This window comes from Podarcis cretensis (genome assembly GCF_951804945.1).
Source record: "Podarcis cretensis genome assembly, chromosome: 7".
Lineage (NCBI taxonomy): Eukaryota > Metazoa > Chordata > Lepidosauria > Squamata > Lacertidae > Podarcis > Podarcis cretensis.
Genome location: NC_137176.1, coordinates 9,604,767 through 9,629,584, shown reverse-complemented (window position 1 = coordinate 9,629,584; position 24,818 = coordinate 9,604,767). Strand labels below are relative to the sequence as shown.

General features: G+C 41.7%; 1 protein-coding gene across 2 annotated transcripts in view; it reads right to left on the bottom strand.

The window, feature by feature from the left end:
• GABBR2 (gamma-aminobutyric acid type B receptor subunit 2) overlaps positions 1–24,818 on the bottom strand; it is a 287,781-nt gene that overhangs the window by 227,746 nt on the left and 35,217 nt on the right. For both annotated transcript variants that reach the window (XM_079983945.1, XM_079983946.1), the window contains exon 2: positions 22,769–22,906. In XM_079983945.1, the coding sequence (XP_079840071.1) occupies positions 22,769–22,906 (138 nt within the window). The remainder of the gene's footprint in view (positions 1–22,768; positions 22,907–24,818) is intronic.

Below are 24,818 nucleotides of genomic sequence, written 5' to 3'. Positions count from 1 at the left end.
ACTGACAACAGAGACCTGTGTCTTCGGTGCTGGCCTGTGTCTGACTCCAGCCTTTACAAGTGGCTAGATGATGCTTTTAGCGGGCTATTAGATGTTCCTTTGATGTCTTGGTGCAACAGTAGTGGAAAGCTGAATGTCCTTCAGTGGGCTTGCAGAAGGGGTTCCTATCCCCTGGTCTCATGAATAGCTGAGAATCTGACCAGATAAGGGGTGCTGCCAGATTTAATGATTAATAAATTTCTGGAGACTTGGTCTATCTGGGAACTTCATCTCTACTCCTGGTGGTGGTGGGGACCCTATAGCTGGGATGCAATCCAGATATTGTTGTACTACAGTATTCTATGACCCATGTGTTATTCTAAAGCAGCAATGCAGCAGCAAGCAAAGGCTATAGCAGCCAAGTCAGCTGCTTGTGGCAAGAAAGCCAAACAGGATGTGTGTGACTGTTGCCATGGAAACAAAGGGGCAGTCCATTCTCCTTATTGAGCACAGGATGTGAGCTCAGTGTGTGTCATATGACCTGTACAGGATGTACATGGGTGGAGTTTATTCTTACTGCTGTTGAGTGCAGACATGTTTCTCTGTACTGATGTAAAGGACAGAAATAAAAGATGTAAATAGATTTCTGTCTGCTTCTTTCCCCTCCCTGGGGGACACCAAAGGGGGGAGAGAAGGAACGGTGTGTTTTTCTCACAGCCTGAGAAGAATCGCCGAGACCTCGCCTGCTTATCTGCCACGGGAGTAGCAGCCGGGAGGTCACCGAGGAATATCTGCCGGTGCCTGGAAGACTGGCACATCCCTCTGACCGAGGCAGAATGTCAACACCATGACCACTGACCATGTTGGCTGCAGCCGATGGGAACTATACACAGTAATTTACATATTTGTTCAAAAATCCACATGAAAAACGCATATGTGCTTTATCACAAAGTGTACCCCCCAAAAAATAGTTTTTATTCATCTTGAAAATATGGATAGAACAATAAATATAGCATAGGACAAGAACAACAGTGAATGCAAGGCAACTACATTCACAGGAAAATTAGAATAAAGAGAAAAGAGGAGAGGGGGACATTAAAACAAAAGAACAAAAGTTATTCAGATGCATATTTTATCTCAATGTATGCATTTCTGAATGTATTATATTATCAAATCTGCATTTTGGTACTTTTTGGAGCCGAGACCTGTGTTGCAAAATTTGGAGAACTGCAAAATCTGAAGGATAATTACCTCCCAATATACTCATTAGTGCGAAAGGCGTTGATCAGGTCAATTTACAGTGGTACCTCAGGTTACATACACTTCAGGTTAAAGACTCTGCTAACCCAGAAATAGTGCTTCAGGTTAAGAACTTTGCTTCAGGATGAGAACAGAAATCGGGCTCCGGTGGTGCGGCAGCAGCAGCAGGCCCCATTAGCTAAAGTGGTGCTTGAGGTTAAGAACAGTTTCAGGTTAAGAACGGACCTCCGGAATGAATTAAGTACTTAACCTGAGGTACCACTGTACGTTGAAAGAGAAATCAAATTCCTCAAATGTCCATGTCTGAGCTCATTACATGCACAACTATAGAACACACCTGGACTGCTGGGCAGAGCTTGTGGATTTCTCTTTTTAAAGGCTGCATTCACTATGGTCAAAACAAAACAAAAAAAAAATTCCTTCCAGTAGCACCTTAAAGACCAACTAAGTTAGTTCTTGGTATGAGCTTTCGTGTGCATGCACTCAACGTAGGGGAATAGGGGATCACTGTTATTTTTCTTCTCAGCATGCGAGCAAGGTCAAGAGCATAACAGGGGAAGTTTAATCCCTTTTGAAGAGGTAATGTAGAGGGTACTGAAGTTAATGGGGGAAAGGGAAGCACTGCAGTTTAAAAAAGGTGACAATGAAGAAGTTTCACACTGTGGGTGCAGCTACTATTCCTCCTTCTAAAAAGAAGAGAAGCCTTTCAATAGATCGACACCTTTGTTAACTGTTCCAGCTAGAACGAGCAAGGGAAGTATTTATTTTAGAACACCATTATGGGAATGTGAAGGGAAAGATTTTGAAACAAGATTAATAGCAGAAGCACCCTGTTTGATAACTCCGCAGTGAATGTCTTCAGGGTCTTTGGAACCTAATGGTCTTAAAATCAAGGAGTAATGCAAACTGTGAATCTTCACCAGGGATTTTAATAAATTAAATATAAAAAGGGATGGTAGTGCAACTATTATGCGCATCTCCCAGGATTTTATAGACAGGGTCAACCAAAGTTTCTGCATGTTAGAGGAAATAATCTGGAGCAATGGCACAAGAATACTAGACAATTTGTACCTTGATAAAGCAGTTTGTGCTTTTTCTATTTATTTATTTTTTTAATATTTATTAAGAATTTTTCATTTACAGTAAAAAAAAAAAAATGAACATAACATTGCATATCACATATTTTCTTATCACTTCTGGACTTCCTCACATCTCCCGCTCCTACGTTCTAGTTTAATACACTTAAAACAACAATTTATTCCCTTATCTCCATCCTTACTATCAAATTTCGAATATATTTCAAATTTTAGATACGTTTATTCCAATCCTTACAAAAGAAAATTTAATTTAGCCTAATAATTATCTAATATATATATATATATATATATATATATATATATATATATAGGTTTTTCATCTTATATTTAAATTATCTTCATGATTTACTTCATCTATTTTGATGGTGCCAATTTGTCTAAAATCAAGCATCCTGCTTAACATTCATACAGTTTACAATATTTTTGCAGATAAAGCTTAAATTTTTTCCAGTCCTCTTCAACGATTTCTTCTCCCAGGTCTCGGATTCTGCCAGTCATCTCAGCCAGTTCCATGTAGTTCATCAGTTGCATCTGCCATTCTTCCAGTGTGGGTAGATCTTGGGTTTTCCAGTGTTTAGCAATAAGTATCCTTGCTGCTGTTGTTGCATACATGAAAAAAGTTCGGTCTTTCTTTGACACCCCTTGGCCGACAATACCCAAAAGGAAGGCCTCTGGTTTCTTAAGGAAGGTATACTTAAATACCTTTTTCAGCAGTTTGTGCTTTTTCTAAGACCTGTGAAGTGCTGGTAGCAATGACCCTGGCACTGGTACTAGGTGCTTTTGTTATTTAGTTTATGCCCCTTCCCTCCTTCTCTAGGAAGTTGCTGGGCTCAGTCCATTTGAGCAGTAAACGAATCTCAAAAATGGGCTGATTTATTTCACGGAAGAAAAACAAGCCTACACCTGTGAACAGACTAAGGACAGTAATTGGTAAATTCCCTATTCCCCCTAATGAGCAGTCCTGTTGTATTGTTGTCTGTGCTTTTAACTTTATTTCAGAATAAAATGCCATGTTAAAGGAAAAGACAGCTAATTAGGTCTTTTTCTCTATTCACTAGCTACAGGCTCCTAGAGGAGCTGGCATACACAATGTGAAACATAGCCTACATTCTCCCATGCGAGCTCCAAAACACCATCTCTATTTCATTGGCACCGAGATAATAAAAAGTCTACAGAATATCTAGCTTATGGATGTTGTTTCCCATCTCGTTTCAAGAGGATTATATCAAGTTATAGTGTTTCTCTGATGCTCTCTACCTGGTAGCAATACCAAAGGATGCCTTGAGGACATGTGACACTATAAAGCCATTGGAAGTGGTAAGTGTTGCTTCTTGTGTTGACAGGGAAGGCAAAGCACTTCTGCAATGTGATTTAGGCCCAGAAGTGTACTGATTTAAAAAAAAACTCCTCACACCAGCCATAAACTTACTAGGTTTCTTCAGGCAATCACGCCCTCACCAGAATTTAATACTGTTTGCCCTACTGCAACTGAGAGGATGTATGTGAACGGCTTTGAACAGCCTAAAGCAAGTGTAACTCCTAGGAGCCCAATATCTACTTATATTTATTTTGAAATAAGTTGGCATTAAGGGACACAGGTGGAGCTGTAGGTTAAACCACAGAGCCTAGGGCTTGCCGATCAGAAGGTCGGCGGTTCGAATCCCCATGATGGGGTGAGCTCCCGTTGCTCGGTCCCAGTTCCTGACAACCTAGCAGTTCAAAAGCACGTCAAAGTGCAAGTAGGTAAATAGGTACCGCTCCAGCGGGAAGGTAAATGGCGTTTCCGTGCGCTGCTTTTTATAAGATCTAAAGAGAAACCAGAGTATGCATGACTACTAAAAATCTTGTAAACTCTATGCACCATCTTTATCTTCAAGGCCATAATACGGTACATCTAGAGATTGTAAGTAGTGTGATGGAGATTATGCGTTGAAATATTTTAGTTGATATTTTAGATTGTAAAATGCCATTTTTATCTATTGATTTGTTTTACCTTGTGGGCTTATAGCCGAATAAAGTATTATCTATCTATCTATCTATCTATCTATCTATCTATCTATCTATCTATCTATCATCTATGCGCTGCTCTGGTTTGCCAGAAGCGGCTTAGTCATGCTGGCCACATGACCTGGAAGCTGTATGCTGGCTCCCTTGGCCAATAAAGTGAGATGAGCACCGCAACCCCAGAGTCGGCCACAACTGGACCTCATGGTCAGGGGTCCCTTTACCTTTACCTTTAAGTTGGCATTTGGTAGCACAAGAAAATAGGCCTTGTTTTTTATTAGCAAGATAATATTCTGAACGCAATAACAGTTCTAGAATTTGATTACAGTGTGGATGTTTATAACATTATGCATACTTGAGGATATTGAGGTAAAAGTAACCATACCTTAAAATGAAAAATATATTTACGAATTCTTGGCCGGCATTAATGGATTGGAGGTGAAGATAGGAAAGTCTGCATCTAATAAGGAAGCCTTTCCAAACTGTTCTTTAGGAGGAGCTACAGTCTTTCAAACTCAGCCCCTTAGGTTTGCATTATTATCAGAACACATGTCAGGAAATATTGATTACACATAAGGTACTGTCACTGCCAATAAACTTTTGCAATAGGTTTGAAGTGCTTTATAACGTTTCACAGATTAGGTTGCTGAAAATGTTATTGTGGGGTCGTCGTCCCCCCCCCCCCATTTTGTAAAGCATCAAGTAAAAATACATCACAAATAATCATAAGCTGAAAAACCCATTTGTTTTTCTTCTGCTGTTGTGAAGGCAGCTGCCAAACAGGCAAAAAAAATACAATTCTTTTGGACATTCCTTTAGAAAATTAGTAAATTATGTTAGTGCCAAGATTGAAGGTTTAATTGCCAAGATAACAAAATTCCTTGCTTTGGGGTATCAACAATCCTTTAAAAGCTGGGCCTAGTGATCATGGAATCATTGAACTGTAGAGCTGGAACGGACCCCAAGGGTCATCTATAGCCCAGCCCCCTGCAATGCAAAACTAATAATCATATAATAATAATAATAATAATAAGCTGGGCCTAGTGATCATGGAATCATTGAACTGTAGAGCTGGAACGGACCCCAAGGGTCATCTATAGCCCAGCCCCCTGCAATGCAAAACTAATAATCATATAATAATAATAATAATAATAATAATAATTTATTATTTATACCCCGCCCATCTGGCTGAGTTTCCCCAGCCACTCTGGGCGGCTCCCAATCAGTGTTAAAAACAATACAGCATTACATATTAAAAACTTCCCTGAACAGGGCTGCCTTAAGATGTCTTCTGAATGTCAGGTAATTCTTTATCTCTTTGACATCTGATGGGAGGGCGTTCCACAGGTCGGGCGCCACCACCGAGAAGGCCCTCTGCCTGGTTCCCTGTAGCCTCACTTCTCGCAATGAGGGAACCGCCAGAAGGCCCTCGGCGCTGGATCTCAGTGTCCGGGCTGAACGATGGGGGTGGAGATGCTCCTTCAGGTATACAGGACCGAGGCCGTTTAGGGCTTTAAAGGTCAGCACCAACACTTTGAATCGTGCTCGGAAACGTACTGGGAGCCAGTGCAGATCTCTCAGAACCGGTGTTATGTGGTCCCGGCGGCCACTCCCAGTCACCAGTCTAGCTGCCGCATTCTGGATTAATTGCAGTTTCCGGGTCACCTTCAAAGGTAGCCCCACGTAGAGCGCGTTGCAGTAGTCCAAGCGTGAGATAACCAGAGCATGCACCACTCTGGCGAGACAGTCCGCGGGGAGGTAGGGTCTTAGCCTGCGTACCAGGTGGAGCTGGTAGACAGCTGCCCTGGACACAGAGTTAACCTGCGCCTCCATGGACCGCTGTGAGTCCAAAATGACTCCCAGGCTGCGCACCTGGTCCTTCAGGGGCACAGTTACCCCATTCAGGACCAGGGAATCCTCCACACCTGCCCGCCTCCTGTCCCCCAAAAACAGTACTTCTGTCTTGTCAGGATTCAACCTCAATCTGTTAGCCGCCATCCAACCTCCAACCGCCTCCAGGCTAATCCTCTCAATTCACATTAAAATATTCTCAGATCCCAGCAACACACTCACATAATGTTATGACCTCCGCCTTGGCATGGATTTACATGAAAGTAGCTCTTGGATGTAGTCCTGACCCCTGGCCAGCAGCAATGGGTGTATGTGTGATGGAGCTGGCCAGGGCAGAAGGTTGGGGTTACAGGGAAAATGACCCTTTGTTCTGCCAACTCTCAGGATTGTGAAATGGAGCCCAAATCTACCAGACTTTTAGAAGACATCTGAAGGCAGCCCTGTTTAGGGAAGCTTTTAATGTTTGATGGATTAATGTATTTTAATGTTTTGTTGGAAGTCGCCGAGAGTGGCTGGGGAAGCCCAGCCAGATAGGCGGGGTATAAATAATAAATTATTATTATATCAGGCACATCTCAATTGGATCCCTTGTTCTCCCAGCCCTGCTTCCTCCCCACCCCATCTTGGGGATTCCGACCAGCTACCAGATGCCAGGATGCTGGTGGCTGCAGCTTCTATTCACCCATTATTTGAGCGGCTGCACCTGGGTAAACCAGTGGGGCAGCCCCATGGACAGCGGGTACTGCAGCCAGGCATGGGCGAGTGGAGGGACACCTCCCCCCGACCCAAACCTCCTCCAGTGTCGCGGATCATGGCTTTGGATTGCTCTGCTTGTTCACCCAGTTATTCAGCTCATATATTATTTATATCCTGCTTTTAGCTTATTTTTATGTGTTACTTATTTTATTGTAAGCTGGCTTGACTCAAGGGCAAAGTACAAATTCCTATGGCAAAGCAAATCAATAGAAGCGCTTTAACTGGGAAGCTTTCGTCTATGTGATCATCCCCCAATACAGAAAGATGTGGTGCGCTACAAGGACAGTTTTACAACTTCGCCAGCTGCTTGCGAGATCTGGCCTCTGCCAGCAAACCATAAATACAAGCAAAAATGCAGATTATAACCTTTCTAAGGGTCAAACTAGGTAAAACAAGGGAACTTCATGTTTGGAGTACCCAATTTATTTATCTTTCTTAGACCTTCCTACCTGCCCCCCAAACCTCAGTCCCCTAATGGGCTGCTTTTTTTTTGGGGGGGGAGATATTAGGCACTCCAAACACAGAGCTCTCACACTGTATCTTATTTGACCCTTGCATGCGTCTTTGGTGCTTCATACTAGGCATTTAGAATGGAATTGCCATGCTTTGTTCACTCACTTTTTACAGGTCATCCACACAATGCTGTTTTCTAATTATTATTGTTCCGTAAGATCAAACCTATCCATTCTTAAGGAAATCAGCCCTGAGTGCTCACTGGAAGGACAGATCCTGAAGCTGAGGCTCCAATACTTTGGCCACCTCATGAGAAGAGAAGACTCCCTGGAAAAGACCCTGATATTGGGAAAGATGGAGGGCACAAGGAGAAGGGGACGACAGAGGACGAGATGGTTGGACAGTGTTCTCGAAGCTACCAGCATGAGTTTGACCAAACTGCGGGAGGCAGTGGAAGACAAGAGTGCCTGGCCTGCTCTGGTCCATGGGGTCACGAAGAGTCGGAAACGACTAAACAACAACAACCATCCCCGTGGTTCTGACGTCTTTTCTCAGACCACCAAAAGTCTGACTTTTCCTTCAGAAGAAAAGGAGTAGCATGATCTCAACAGGTATAAATGCCCTCAGGAGTCTTTCATCTTTTTAAAAGGCCAAGTGATGTTGTGGGTGACATATGAGGCAGATGAACCAATCACAGCTCAGCTCAGCACACAGTAGAAGGAATTCATCGTAGCTCTAAGGAGATTGCTCTGACAGTGCAAGCATTTCTGCTTGTCGATGGAACAATGTCCCCTCTCTCCACCCTGCACTGTTGGGGGGGCATGAGGGGGAGGAGAGGAGAGAAAGCCCCATTGCATAAATCCTTGCATGGCTATTAGTTGAAACCAGCCCATTCGCGTTAACATTTGCAGTGCTTGTCATTTTAACATCCTGATTGTGTATTTTTAATTGATCGTAAGTACTAAATTGCCTCCCCTGCATTTTTATTATGATAAATCTATTTTATTGTGCTTTGTTACAATCTAAATGGTAAAGAGTAGCAATAAAACAAAACAAATACCAGTGGCTCCTGCAATTTGTTCCATAAACCAATACTTACATTGGGAAGACTGAAAACAAAGTTACAGAGCTCCAAGATAGTCAGGAGCTCAGGTCTTAGGGACAATTATGGTGGGAAAACCGAGCCAATTCCTCAGGCCGTGTCGAGTAGAGACATGCAGATCTTCCCCCTCACTTACATCTATGTTTATGAATTTCCATGGCAGTAAATAACCAATAAAGCCGTCTCCCATTTTTAAATCAAGTTTGAATTCCGCCTACTTATTACAATTCTGTAACAGAGCTTTGCTTGCCGATTGACATGGTGAAGCCAGGAACCCTGTCTACTTCTGTGATCTGGGAATCCTCAAGCCAACTATTTGTGCTATGAAATCACAATAATCTTCTTTGAAAGCAAGAAGAGCAAGGGCAAAGAGTCTACATTTGACCAAGAAAAATATAGACCTGCCAGACAACATGAAGATAACAGGTTCTCCAAAACACATTGTAACAATAGGGGATTTATTTCAAATGAGACAAATAATCAGAATGACAACATGTTTCCCACAAGTCATTCGCTAACAAACTGGCTGCTAATTCATCTGAAATCATGCCATCTGTATATATTTGCTTATCAGGTTTTCAATATATAGATCACACAGTGGGGCAGGGAGGATGGTTTGCTTGTTCTCAGCTGTTGGCAATTAGAATGAGCCTGCACCAGTCGTGAACATCATCCGTCCTTTGCTTCAGAAAGACATATTAAATTTCTACGCTGCACATTTCTATCAAGCAGTTCATAAATATGCTGCAGCAAAACACCCTGTGAAATTTCCTCCTATCTTCCTATACCACCAAAGTTTGCTTGCAGCCAGCTTCCCCCCATCGAGAATGAATTAAAAGACTTACAGTGTGTAGAGTTCATCTTACAACCAAGGGGGGAAAGACACAGGTGACTAAAGTGTAGGCTTCCAAACTAGGTCAACTGAAACAAATATGTAGCCTCTGAGACTTAGGACACCAAGATGCTCTGGGGCAGCGACAAATTCTCTCCATCTCCCTGACAAAGAAGGCACATGCAAGGCCTTTCAAGATTATCAGCTGCAGATGGGGGGGGGGGAGGAATGCAGTCAAGGTACCTAGAAATCACGAATCAAATTCTCATTCATAATAAGCTCTGAAAATAGACCAGCAAATAGGCTTAAGAAAGAAGTATTGCAATGGAAGGGGAGAGGAATCAGATTTATTCCATAATCACAAAATGATGTTGGGAGAGACTGCATTTAAATGTTACGCTGAAGCAGGAACAGCAAAGTTGTGGCATGCTACATATTGTTAGACACCAACTTCCATAAACTCAGTGTGCATGGCCAATTGTTGAGGATTATGGGAACTGTAGTCCAACCATATCTGGAATGCCACAGGTTTGCAGCCTTGTGTTTATGATAGCTTAGTGCCATGGAAAAGAGCTTAGGTGACTCTTGAGCTCATGTGCTGCCTTTCCCTTCTGCTCTAGCATGGCCATAAGGAGATAGAAAACTTTGGCTTCCAATTTCAATTAACCACAATTAACCTCATCTTAATTAAATTTTAACTATGACTGTTGGACCAGTACCCAATCTATGGTTTGAAATTAGCTCGTTTCAGACAAACCATAGTTAAGATTAACCAGCATTGGTTTTTTGGCTTCAAATGAGACAGCAAACTCTGGTTAACCAAAAAGTGAAACAAAAACTTCAAAACTCGACTTCATGGCCACGCTGGAGAAGAAGTTGGGAATGTGCAAACTCAGAGCTTCTCTATATTACTTCTTGGTTTTGTGTGACATCCAAAATGGGCCAACTGGATAATGAGAGCACAAGAAGCACAAGTTATATGAATTGCTTACTGTTCAAGAAGCACATTCTTGGTGTGTTTCAAATAAGGATACTATGAATGTCCATTATTTTCCACTGCCAATATGATGTCAACATATTCACCGTTGCAAATTCATGTCTCAAACAGACAACAAATTCTGGAATATAGTTACAGCTGTACAAAAGAGGAAGGGAGGCTACTGTACGTTAAAGTCAATGCACAATTAAGTCAACTACAGACAATAATATGCATGTGATACACAAGAATAATATGGACTGAGAAAACAATATATCCGCTTTTGCAGATCAATGTCCTGAATGTGTGATCCCAGCAGATGGAAATATGAGAATATCTGAATAAAGAAAAAAGGTTCCGCACATTCCTCATTTGAGGCGAGGCTCTTTCTCAGGGGCAGAAATCTATACTCTCATTCTCAGAAAATGAATGTGTCTAAACTCTGTTATAGACAGCTTCTTCAGTCATTGTACAAGGATGATAATATGGATTCTACACGGACAAAAGCTTTGCTTGAAAGCTGCGGGGCACTTGCTGGTTTATTCAATATGAATGACTAAACCATTCATATTACCTGCAGCCTTTTTGCAGAGTTTTATGTCAGTATTTCTTGTGTGCTGCGAGAACAGGCCCTTCTAGGCTTTTGTTGTTTCATTTTGTGCATGAAGAGAATGAGGTACAAAGAGACATGGGAGTTAGACATCCCAGCCTGCAAGAGCAGAAAACAGTGGTGAAACTTCAACTTGGCAGGGGAGAGGGCAAGTCAGGGACATTCTTCCTTAGCAGCCCATAGATGACATACTAACCCAACCGCAAGCTTAGTACATAATACATATACTAGAAATCGCTTCCTAAGGCAGCTCAAGACCACCAAGTATAGATTAGGGCAGCTTCTTACATTATGGAAGCATCTTCCTTGCTTCTCCCCACTTGCGTTGATTCTATCATACTCTGATTCAAGTGCGAATGCAGAAATCATGTGAAAGGAAGGAATCACATGGAAAGAACCAAGGGAGAGGTCTCTACCTGAGATTCTTTAATGCAGAGACTGAATGTGGGACCTTCTGTATGAACAGCGTGGTCCTATCCTTAGGCATCCTTCTTCAATACATGCTTGTGGTGGCGGCTCTAGCTATTCAGAATGAATTTGCTCTGATGAAAAGGAACAAAAGACCATTTCAGTGTGGAAACTGCATTCTCAGCGAGCAGAAAGAGAAATTGCCACAGAGTTTTCAGTTAGTTCTAACGCCAGCAGTGTGCCTGCAATGACGTTCATTATGACACATCTTTTGTTCCTGTGCTGACTGACAACCTTCCCTTTTTCAAGCTGCATCTCCCTTCAGGGACTTCACAAGACTTTGCAGAAATCAGCAAGGTGGAGTTGCTGTTCCTGGTTCCAGGAGAGCAACACAGAAGGGCTCAGTAGAGGTGGAACTGTACTGCACAAAGCTATCTGCCAATTAATTTAAAAATAACTTTGCACTGTACAATGGGACAAGGCAAACAGTAGCTCAAACATACACATTTTACTATGTGCAGTGTAAGTCTGACTGTTCTGCAAGCTTCACGGGGGAATCCTATGCACTTTTACTCAGAAGTAAGCCTCCCTAGCTTTAATGGAGTTTACTTCAGTCTTAAACAGGGGCATGCACTGATCATAAAATCAATTTGCTCCTTCAAAAAACAGCCCAACTCAGTTCAAAGTGCTCCAGGGGCTTTCTGATTGGGCTTGGGACCAAATCCATTCCTGAAATTCAGGAAAACAAAAGCTTTGCATCTCCCCTATTTACTATTATGGAGGAATTTTTAAAAAAATGATTATAAAGTTTTTGTTTTCATTTTGAGATAACTGGATGGTATTCTCAAGCACAGTAGCCCCTCGTGAGTGGATAAATCCTACAAAATTACAAATAGGTCCAGTGATTTTTGTGCTGGGCACCTTTAAATTAACTTTTGGGCTTTGGTTTTTAAGGAATCATCTACATTTTTTAAAAAAAAAACAACACCAAAATTATTTGACAGAAGTGGAAATTTAGATTTCTTTGCTTCTTTTGGAGAGTCCGATAGTGCCAAATTTCAAAACTTTAGCAGTAGCTTTCCAGCAGGAAAAGCCTTTCGAAGTTCGGAGTGATTAAAAAAACGATTCACTTAATATGCCCTCTATCTGCCTATAAAGAAGAAACCAGCAAAAGTTCAGATAAATAAGTCCAGGTGGGTTTTGTGTTAGGATCTTTTAAAGCTGATTTTGAGGCGAAGAACTAAATAGGGCTTTGCTTCCCTCATGGTAGTTTTGCAGGCAACAATATTATTTTAATGCCATATACTGTAGAGGGATGGGAGCAAGGGCTATGGTGTTATTTAACAAAATAAATCAGGTTTGTGTTCTGCTCAGTTGGAACCAAAGCCCACAGAAACTATGTACAAAGCCAACTTGACTGTGTCTGAGAGAGAGAGAAGAGCGAGAGAGCGCAACTGGCACAGCTGCATAAAAACTTGAATGTCCTGCATTTTCCTAGCTGACTCTCAGATACACACACACACACACACACAACCATCTCCTACAAGACCAGAGTAGCCAGGCAGGAACTTCAGAGACATTGCTGTAGTGACAAGCTACCTGCATGTGAGGAGGGAAGCAATTCTGCTTAGATCAGGGGCAGATCTACACGCATGGTTTTTAACATTAAGGAAGAGTTAAGGAAAGGTTTTGCTGACACATGACGTCCTACTTTTAATGTTCATAATGTGTTCCTAAAACATGACACCAGAGGGCACTGCAGAGCAACCAGCAGCAGAGAGACAGTGTTTTGACAAAAAAGGTAAAAAACACTTTAATTTACAAGTATGCCCTGTGACGTTTTAGAACGACATATCTAATATCATTCTAATAACGTTAAACAGGTCAGTGTAGATCCAGCCCAGGTCCTGACTGAAAGTCAGGAAGAGGTGTAGCCTCTAGCTTCTATACAAGCTCCTAGTCCAAGCTGCTCCATTGCTGAAGCAATAGCTCTTTGCAGCTCCAAGATTCAGCCAGCCTGACCTGGGGAAATGAATACTTGAATTTTAATAAGATCCCCTGTCAATCTTGGTGCCATCTACTGGGGCATTCTTCTGCCGAAGTGCCACGGAAAAAAATAGGAACTACTCTGCCACTTAAGATGTCTGGAGACCAGCCACTAATATAATCACATAATTTTTTTCATTTGTAGGGGGCTTGCACAAGAGAACAGATTGTACAGTCTGCAAGCCTGTCCCTGCATTTTCATTTCATGGCATGCAACCACACTACCCTTGACCTCCTTTCCATTTATGCCCATCAAAACCAAAAACCATCAAAACGGAACAGCAAACAAGTGGTTTTCATGTACTTATCCCTCATAATGTTACTAATGATTCTGTATGAGCACTGTTTTAGTTCAATTGCAATTTAGGAACCCTGCACAGCACACAAGCAATACTGTTAGAGAACAATGAGTAATAGACTCTTTAGATAGTTCCTCTCCTGAAAGCAATAAAGAGAAATTGAATGCAGCCCTATCCAAAATTACTACTCTAGGAGCTAAAGAGGCAGAGAAAAGTATGCTGTTGTCAGCAGTGAGAGAGAAAGCAGACAGGCAATATTCATTGAGACATTGTCATGCTCTCTTGTCACTGAATTAGGATTCTCTTTGCAGAACTGCCTCCTCTGCAAGAAGATGAAACTCAGGCAAAAGCTTAATCAAAGTGATGAACCCAGGCAATCCAAACACGTCACTGAGCAAAGTTGAATTATACACTATGGCTAAACGATGCAAACTGAGCAAATTTTGATTAATTTTTGCTCAATTTATTCTGGTTTTGCTATCCATAGGGAGGGAGCTATACAGAGCACTGAACACCCCTCCCCACAAATCCTTCTCCCTCTGAGATTTCAGCAAGCAATTCGCACACATCCACAAACTTATCACCAAGTTATAGAAACTTGGTTTTATTTTAAATGTAACTCTATCTCAGGAAGCTAATTCCTGTACCCAGCAGCCCATTCCATTGTGTCTTCTTCACCTCTCCTGCTACAGCATACAGTGGTACTGTCAGGGAACTGCCACAGTGGGGACATTGGTTTCTGGGCGGGAGTTGATCACGGTGTGGATTTGCCAAGCGTGCCTTCCTCTTAGCACGTTTCTCCCTTTTGTGTCCTGAGTTTGAGTGTCTTCAAAGCCCATGACACCTTTGGTAAAGGCTGTTCTCCAATTGGAGTACTCGCAGGCCAGTATTTCCCAGTTGACAGTGTTTATACTACATTTTTTTTAGATTTCCCTTGAGACAGTCTTTAAACCTAAATAAAGCCTCAGGCACCCAGACCACTGCCCAGGGAACAGGATGCTACTCCCATAGTGAGGCTGAAATTCGTGATCTAAGAGAACAAAACCATTGGAAAGGAGGCACCTAGAGAACGCCATTCCTTTTGATGCAAACTATATTGCTTTTCAGGGATGCAGGTGGCGCTGTGGGTTAAACCACAGAGCCTAGGACTTGCTGATCAGAAGGTCGGTGGTTCGAATCCCTGGGACGGGGTGAGCTCCCGTTGCTCGGTCCCTGCTCCTGCCAACCTAGCAGTTCGAAAGCATGTCAAAGTGCAAGTAGATAAACAGGTACCGCTCAGGCGGGAAGGTAAACGGCGTTTCCGTGCGCTGCTCTGGTTTGCCAGAAGCGGCTTAGTCATGCTGGCCACATGACCCGGAAGCTGTACGCTGTCTCCCTCGGCCAATAAAGTGAGATGAGCGCCGCAACCCCAGAGTTGGCCACGACTGGACCTAATGGTCAGGGGCCCCTTTACCCTTTACCTTATATTGCTTTTCAGCTCCTTGGTGAGAGAAGGAGAAGCCCATGTTGGAGAATGTCCTAGGTGAGAGTTAGGAGGCAAGGCAGCCCAGGTGAGAGATGAGCTGTTGTCAGTTATTTGTATTCATGCACTGCCTTGGCATGGAGGTTTCAGGGACTGAAGATGTCAGCTCATTTTCTATTGCAGTTATGCTGATTGAGATTAGGGCACTTGTACTCTGCTGTTTTACTGCATTACTTTAATAGACTTTGATTAATTTAATTGGCTTAAACTGCAACCTATTTTTATATTAATGTATTTTTCTGTTGCTGATATTTAAGCGATAGGGATTAGTTAGTGAAAGGTTTGCTAAATGTGTTGATTATTCTCATTTATGGGAGGAATTGTGTTTGATGTTTAGGGGAATTTAACTGATGGAATGCTACTTTTGTTAACCAGCTAATATGCATTTAATTTTTTTTTAAGGAAATTAATAATAATAATAATATTTTTTAAAATTTATATCCCGCCCATCTTGCTGGGTTTCCCAGCCACTCTGGGTGGCTTGCAACATGCATGAAAACACAACAAAGCATCAAACATTAAAAAACCCAAAATATCTTGCACGAGCAACGAACAAACCAATAAATCAATAGAAACCAATAACAACAACAACCACAACCAGTTTACAGTTATATACTCTTGCATTCACTGTGCCTGCAAAGGATCCTGAACCAGGTGGAAGTTCTACCTACATGTAGGTAGGTACCAAGCTCTGACCATAGGGGGAAGCTATAGGGAAGCCAGGCAAGACAGTCATCTCTTAACAACAGTACGTCAGAGCGTGTGAATTAGTACTGTCTGACTGGTACCAAAAGCTCCAGCTCAGATCTTCGCACTCATCTGACCATCATGTAGATTTTGGTGTTATGATAACCATTTGCTTCATTTTTGCCTTACTCTTCAGTTTGACACAAGGTGGACCTGATACTATGGCACTTATATTACTTCCCCTTACATCACACACCTCACTCGCTCACCTTGTTGTGGTGAGTGGGCTTGCATGTTCCTATGACCCTTGTGAGCGAAGCCATCGGGAGTATCGTACTGCCAGCAGGGTCACCCAAGGCAGTAAGGTCAAAGGGGAGGAGCTAGACAAAGAATGAGTCCTCAACAGCAGAATAGGCAGAAGATAACAAGTGGCAAGTTACAACAGCTCTGAAGGTGGATGAAGGCTGCAGCAGATAATAATGTATCAGTCATCATGATACTAATGCCATCAGAATAGAGCCTTACTGTAAAGACTGTGCATTGGTTAGCGTGCACTGATCTACACACATAAAACAAATTCACGTGCAGGCATCTTCCAAAAACCCATCCCAAACCCAAAAAAGTCCCATGGCAATCGGCAAATGGTAACGGGGGCAGAACCGTGAAATCTGGAAGCCCCTAGTCCTAATGGGCAGTGGATACAGATTCAGTCGTTCTGACTCAAGGAATGAGGCAGTTGAGCAGCTCAGCAGCTGTATCCATGACTGAGCAGACCTTTTTAGGATCCACTCTGCTCACCCCGTAAAGGGGGAGCGGCTAGAAAAGGTGCCCTAGGAAGGCACGTTTGGCAAACCGTCACTGTGATCAACTCCTGCTGGGAAACCTATGACCCCACTGTGGAAGGCCGTGTGGATTCAGAATTGGCCTCCACAGTCACTTATGGACTCACTGTTAAGATTATGTTCACAGAAGACAATCTTACTAAGCTATGAGTGATTGCCAAAGAAGAAGACAACAAGATCCACACATTTGCTTATTTACAAGCCACAGCACCCAGGCAGAGACTAAGGGGACTGATAAGGCATATCAAGCAGATAAAACTTCATAACTAAAGGTCAACACTGCCCATTTCACTACCACATCATGCTGCTCACAGCTGGTGGGGAGGGTAGGAATATGCCTGCCATTAATACCTGGAGTGCACACTCAATAGTGAGTGTTTACCCTCACAGTACAGTGGTACCTCGGGTTACAGACGCTTCAGGTTACAGACTCCACTAACCCAGAAATAGTACCTCAGGTTAAGAACTTGGCTTCAGGATGAGAACAGAAATCACACGGCAGAGGTGCGGCGGCAGCGGGAGACCCCAATAGCTAAAGTGGTACCTCAGGTTAAGAACAGTTTCAGGTTAAGAACGGACCTCCAGAACGAATTAAGTTCTTAACCCGAGGTATCACTGTACTAACGAAGCCCTGATATTGGTCGTCTGACCTTCATCCCCTCAAAGGCTAACATTCCGGATTTAAGGGGGGGCTCAAGCCATGAACCATGCACTTGCTCCCTCATTTCCTTGAGTCAATAGCTGAAGACTCAGCCCATTACCTTTCCAAATAATCCACCAATGTCGCTTTGAGTTCAAGCTACAGTTCATCGGCAGTGATACAGACAGTAGGCACAAAAGAACAGACATTTTATTTTTATCAGAACTTAGTCTCTGTGACAAATACAACCATGTGTCAACGTTACTTCCAATGTCTAATGAATTACTACAGGCAGACGGCAGGCACATTTTGTCACAGAGTTAACAGCTGTTTTTAAGCGACAGCAAAGGCTATATAACTGCTAACTTTCTAAAGATGTGGAAGGCTAGCACGATGGCAGGCAGAGAAATAGCACTGTTACCTTGTCAACTTTAGCAACTTCTGTGAAGGATCTCTATTAACACCAAGGGCCATGATGTTGCAGAAATGAACGCACTTTGTGAATGCTTCCCAGCTGCCCTTCTGTACATCTGTACATCAGTCAGGTTAGAACTCCCAGTGGGTTTCCACAGTACCGCTATGCTGAAGCCATAAGGTAACCTATTTAACAGGGGCATAGACCCTGTCAAAGGAACCAAGCAGCTCTGAGGTCTCCCTCCTTCAAATTACCGTTGCCAGAGATCTGTTCTTGAAAAGGGGGAAGGGGGGGAAGCTGCAAAGCATAGATTCACCCCCTCCTTTCCTTCCTAGCTGTGTTTTATAGGCAGCAAATGATCCCTCCTAGCTCAGATTTGCTTCCCCTGCCTACCAGCTCCATTTTATTTAGACTCCTACAAGAACGGGAAATGCCTCTCTCATCCTTAAGCTAAATATAACACTCCATAAAAACAGATAATAAACATTTTTTTTAAAAAAAGGGTATCATAAACCAAAGAACCAGCAACCATTTCAGACATTTATGGAAGTACCAGCCAGGAGTCCAAGAATTGCACAACTTGTTCTGCATGCCCAAGGGAGCTATGGGCTTATATTTCTCAAAACCGTAGCGCTCAAGGTCACATATCAAGCCACTACTTATTACTAAGCATTTATTAAGCTGTATCCCAACCCGCAGCAACCTAGTTTCTCAGCATTAACTGCAAAATAACAATAGTTGGCTATTAGTTGGTATTTCTAGCCGACTTTCCAGATGAATAGGTATGGCCCAGATTGGTCTAGAAGGGAAGTGATTTTCTGTTGTCAAATATACAACAAGCTCCCCAGCTCACCTCACCTCTCTTTCTTAATGTGCCATGGAGACACAAGCTTTTTCTCACACATGCCTGAATGTGGAAACTCATGGGCAGTTGACGTTCATAGTTTCTACCACATCTGCATTCGTGGAAGCACTGGCCAAGATTCAAATAGGATAAAAGTTAATTTGACGTAGTAAATAATTTTAGCTTTTTAAGTAATTTCAAAATGCACTGTTATTTAACAAAAAAATATGAATGATATCCCTGTGCCTTTGGGCTTATTCGCCACAAAATTGGAAGTCAAGAGCAGACTTATTTCTTGGAAGTAACTGAGCAGAATACTGTCTGCGTATTTTGATCTTGAATGCCTATCCGTAAGAGAAAAGAGACTTCTTCCTTTAAAAAGAATCTAACATTCAGGGAACAGGCTGGATTATCCCTGAGGAGTTAAGTCCCCGCACTGCAAAATAAAAATAAAACCACCTCTCTCATTACTACAATCCTACTACTGCATAGCACTTCCAAATGAAGAGGCTAGGTAAGGACCACAATTCAAAGCTGCATGCATTTCAGCAATTTAAGGCTAGAGGTAGCTTAACCAGCGATTTTCCTATTCTTTCTCCAACTTTTCAGTATCATGTTATCAATGCACTTCAAAAACATCCTTTGTTACATCCCCATTGCCTTCTTTTAGCTCTTTTCCTGCCGATCAGGGTCCACTACCCACCAACCCCCTCCAGCAAGATCACTATGTTGTATCTGTCGTATCTGGATGCCGTCATCGCGTGCTAAAATCTGCCAGTATGCTGCAATATCAGTTTTCAAGAAGATGCAGCCTCGTGAGTATGCAGGATTTGTCCTTCGTCTGTTCTTGATACATAACTGTGCAATTAAGGCTGCATTGCTATGGCAATATCACCATCACGTCACATCGTCTGTCAAATTTATATATTCATTGATGCCGCATCAGTCACAAAGGTTTAAGAACTCCCAGCTCTGATGTCTTTTGTAGTCATTCATAACGTTGGACTGACAGTATAATTTCTAACAGGTAACAGACATTTGCCAGGTAATAATTTAACTTCTAGGGCACTATGCTAAGGTACCAGTAACTATGGCTTCCTACATACTGGGACCCTAAAATAAATTGAAGGTAGTCAAGGCCTACTTATGCAAGCCCACAGCAAGAATCACAGACTTACAGTACCATATACCCTATGAATTGTGAATATCTAGGACACGGGCATTTTAATGCACCTCTGTTTCCCACAAGATACAAACTGGCCATAGTTATAAGAAGGCTTCTGTTTAGCAATGCCAAATGGCAGTGATAGCAGAGGTAACTGTTGGTTCAAGGAAAAAATAGGTACTGTGTATAGAAAGGAAAATTCCCCGGATGCCATGGAATTATTATTGGCAACCCTGTATAAGGATTTTTTAAAAATGTTTCTTATTATATATTTTTATATGCTGGAAGCTGCCCAGAGTAGCTGGGGCAACCCAATCAGATGGGCAGGGTACAAATAATAAAATTATTATTAAAAATGGTTAAGATCCAAGTAGGGGCAAATACTCTTTGGTGACAGAACCTCCCAGCAGAGATTTAAAATCACAAAATATTCAGCAAAGGAAAGCATGGAAATATGGGCTGTTAGACCTTTAAAATATGCCCTTCTGAGTTCCAAATCTTTCCTCGGGATAGGAAAAGACCACACAATTAGACAAAGGTCAAATATTTAGGAGTTTGGATAATGCCCAAGCATATTAATGTTTTTAAGGACAATAATAAAAAAGTATGGAAAGAGATTCAGAGAAACAATTCCAACACTTCCAAGTTGGGGAAGGATGAATTTGGGAAGAATATCAGCCATAAAGATGAATGCGCTACCAAAAATGTTATTTTTATTTCAAAGAATTCCAATGATTGGCAACACAGGATGCTTCAAGGAATTGCAAAGAGATATTATGAGATATTATGAGATTTATCTGGCAGGGAAAGAAACCAGGAATAAAATATAAATTACTAGTGGATTTGAAGGAAAGAGGTGGCTTCTCCCTGCCAGACTTAAGATTATATTATGAGGCATCCTGTCTTTGCTGGTTAAAGGAATGGTTGATATTGAATAATACGCAGGTTTTGATTTTTAGAAGGATTTTTAAAAGCTAAGGTACACTAAAGTTTTACAAATCATACTATTAAGAGAAATTTGTACAAGGTTTGGGAAAAATACAAAAATTTGTTAGAAAGAACACCATGGTGGCTTTCCCCACTCAAAGCGATATCAATGAAAAATGGGAATGGGGGGGGGGACTGGGTGACATACAGGGATTTATTAACAGAAAAGGACTGGGAAATAGCGTTAAAGAGGTTTGAAGAATTAGATGGACAAGTAATTTGACTGTTTACAATATTTTCAACTCAATGAAGTTTTCAAGGTGGATAAAAGGATTTGTTTTTTAATCAAAACTCGCAATTTGAAAGAGAGTTACTAAGGAATAATGATAAAATTATTTCCACAATGTACAAACTATTATTAGAATAGGAGATGAAAGACGAGCAGGTGAAGTTGGTCATGATTCACTGGGCAAGAGATATATGCCATAATATTGAAATGGCTGCATGGGAGAAGTTATGGAATGTAGATCTTAAGTTTACAGCATGTTATACACTAAAAGAAAACTACATGATAATGATGTAGAATCAGAAGAATCTTCATTTGCATAAGCCACTAGCCATAGCAATAGAATAAAATAAAATATACTGAAGATAGAGGTAAAAACTTAACTATCCAAAATACATTTTGGAAGTTTACATAAATAATCTTATAACAGATGATAATGATGTGTAGATGGTATTTAACTCCTAGCAGATTGGCAAAAACGTATAAATCAAAAGCAAACACATGATGGCAATATAAAGAAAAAGAAGTTATTTTTTTACCATATGTGGTGGTCTTGTAAGAGAGTAAAGGTTTTCTGGGAAATGATTTATAACAAATTGAAGAAAATGTTTAAGATAACTGTTAATAAAAAAACCCAAGCTTTTCTTCTAGGGATTGTAGGTACTGAGATTCCAAAAGACAAAAAATAAATTAAAAAATTCTGCTTCTTCATGCCCAGCCCTGCAGCTCCATCAGAGAGAGGAGGGTGAGTGGCAAGGCTGCCGCCCACTCTCCTGGACTGCGGCGCATGAGTGCACCCCCTGTGCCATCTTGCAAGGCGAGCCGCAGGGGGCTCCCTCCGCACCCCGCACCCCTCAGTGGCACACAGCATGTGGCGTTTCCTTATACTCCGCCACTAGGGAGTGATAGGCAACATTATGACGTAGTCTTCATGTTGTGGGTTTAAAAACATACACACAAAGAAGTCCCCTTTTCAGAATTTATTAAAATAGTCCAGGTTGTCTTGGGCTACAAGCTGAAAACTGATAGCTTACCTGTTGTGAAGGTGCCTTAATTATTATTTCCGTGCCATTTGAGCCAGCAACTAAGTGAGTCCCATAGACTGATAGGCATTTTGCATTACTGAACTTTTAGTAGAAGCCCCACTGTAAAAGACCTTCGTTTCCCCACCCTACTTTTAACTTCTAAGGTTCCATTATATGAACAATTGGAGTAGGTCCCTTTGAATTCAGTAGACCTCTCTTCTGAGCAAGTATGCATAGGATCAGGCCGTTCGTCTGGTTTTCTTACTGATGTGATGTGATAAGCAATCCTATGCATATTCACTTGCCCAGTGAAATATACAAAAAATGCCTTATATTAAATGACTGCCATTGTGCTTATCTCTCTGCTTCAGTGCCCACTACCTATAGTTGCTTTTGTCCCTCTCTGCTGATCAGTTTGGGAGTTTGGAGGTTGATGCTAGAATTCTTGATCTGTAATAGATGTACATTTATACTTTTAGATGCAGGCCATTTCAGTATATGGTTCATAGTAACATGTAGGCAACTGGTTCCTTGAGCTACCATTTAGATTCTGACTCCATCCCAGTCACTGTTTCCTGTCAGTAGACCTTTAGGTTCTCGTGAAAAGCAGCTCATACAAGCCTAAAGACTGCTCAACCCAGTGCAGAACTATTAATAATAAAAAATATCTACATAGTTTTCCAAAGAACATCCTAACATTTCAAAGGTATCAATCAGTATATCTATAAGGTGTTGTTCTTACCTGTACCAAATTCCATCCTATTAGGGATTCAGCAATGATGGATGTTACGGTTGTACATACTCCACCAAAAACCATTAGGTGTGTAGGTCCATATTTTATTGCATCGTAGAAGGCTTTAAGTCCCTTTGCATTGTCACACTGAAGGGGGGAAACAAAAATAGCTTAATCACTAAATGCAATTTAGTATTGGCAACATTAATATTTGATCAAAGTTAAGTATTTAGCATAACAAACCACAAAGATGCAGCACAATACTCAACAAACAACAAACTTTAAAGTGTTCCTATTGGTCACTTTGAAAGGTACTGATGCAAATGGCTGTAGCTTGCCCTTCCACGTACTAAAACTGAAATCTCAACTTCACAACTAAAGGTCAACACTGCCCATTTCACTACCACATCATACCTTGGGGGGTACTGTTTTTATTTGTTACTAGTTTTGCATTTTTTTTGTTACTAGTTATGCATTTTTGTATTTTTATATTGTAAACTACTCTGTGATCCTCGGATTAAGGGTGCCATAGGAATTTGATGAGTAAATAAATTAAACAAAGGAACAGGCAGAGAATAGGCACGTAAAAAGCCAAGTTCTATATGATCAATTTAATTGTGTAACCAGAATCCATCAAAATAAACCACACCCACACCCCCAAGTTTTCCTCCACTGCTGGTTTCCATAGCACTTTCAATGCTGCTTCAGACTGAAGGAAACTCTCTTCAGACTTTTGCTGTAACAGTTCTTATGTCATATCTGTAGCTGGGTGAGGTGTTTGGGCATAAAATGCAAAATAATGCCCCAGGCACCATTGGGGCATCATCTCACTATCAACGGAGAAGAGTGACCAAATTGCAAGTGGACAGAGACAGAGACACAGGAGCCATCACCAATATGGCCACAACTCCTTCCTGCACAGACTTTACCTTCGTCCATAGCCCAAACAAGGAGAAGAAAAGTGCAACCCTCTGCCCTCAAAACCCTTAACCCAAACATTACAGCTGAGCTACATCTCAGGCAAAAGATCTTGAAGTTAGGAAGCTGCAGGTAGCTCACTGAAAATTTAAAATGTCATCATTTTAACAGAATACAGAAAACTTTCTTTAGGCCAGGTGCAAATAGGATTCCAAAAAGACTGTACTCCTTTACAGTGCAGACTGCACTAATTTCAGCATTGACAAAGTTAAGCACCATTATTCTGGTTCTGATATGAGCTCAGGACAATTTATATCCACCTGACAGTGTCAGAAGCTGACAGATCTGGTGCAGCCACTCATTGAAAAATGCACTTAATGCAGAAGGATTATCCAACCATGCTTTAATGACTGCAAGAGCCACTACTTCATGTTCCGTGCTACCAATATATGAGTTTCTTCACACATTGCTTCTCCTGAATCATATTCCAGAGATTTAACCACACACTAAAAACATAAAGATGATCAACAAGTGCTGGAAAACAATGCGACTCATTCATGCACATACATCAGAGAGCTAAGACTGGCTGCAGCTCTCTTTTGTTTGTCGGCTCAGCAATAAATCTGTAAAGTGTGGAATAGCCCCACATGGAATGAAAAATTAAATATACACAACCTAAAACAGTTGTAGTCGTAGCAATGCTCGGATCCATGTAGCTCGATGTTGCATAAACACAAGGGGATGCAAAACAGTGGTACCTTGGTTTACAACCATAAGCTGTTCCAGAGGTCCGTTTGTAAACCAAAACAGGTTGTAACCCAACACGCACTTCCAGGTTTGACGTGTTTGTAATCCAAAATGTATGCAAACCAAGAAGTATGCAAACCAAGATACCACTGCACAGTGGTACCTCTGGTTGCAAACAGGATCCGTTCCGGAGCCCTGTTCGCATCATGAGCAGAACGCAACCCGCGTCTGCACGTGCCGCAATTCGCTGCTTCTGTGCATGCACGTGACATCATCCTAAGCAACTGCACATGCGCGAGCGCCAAAACCCGGAAGTAACCTGTTCCGTTACTTCCGGGTCGCCGCAGGACGCAACCTGAAAAGACATAACCTGAACCGAACATAACAAGAGGTA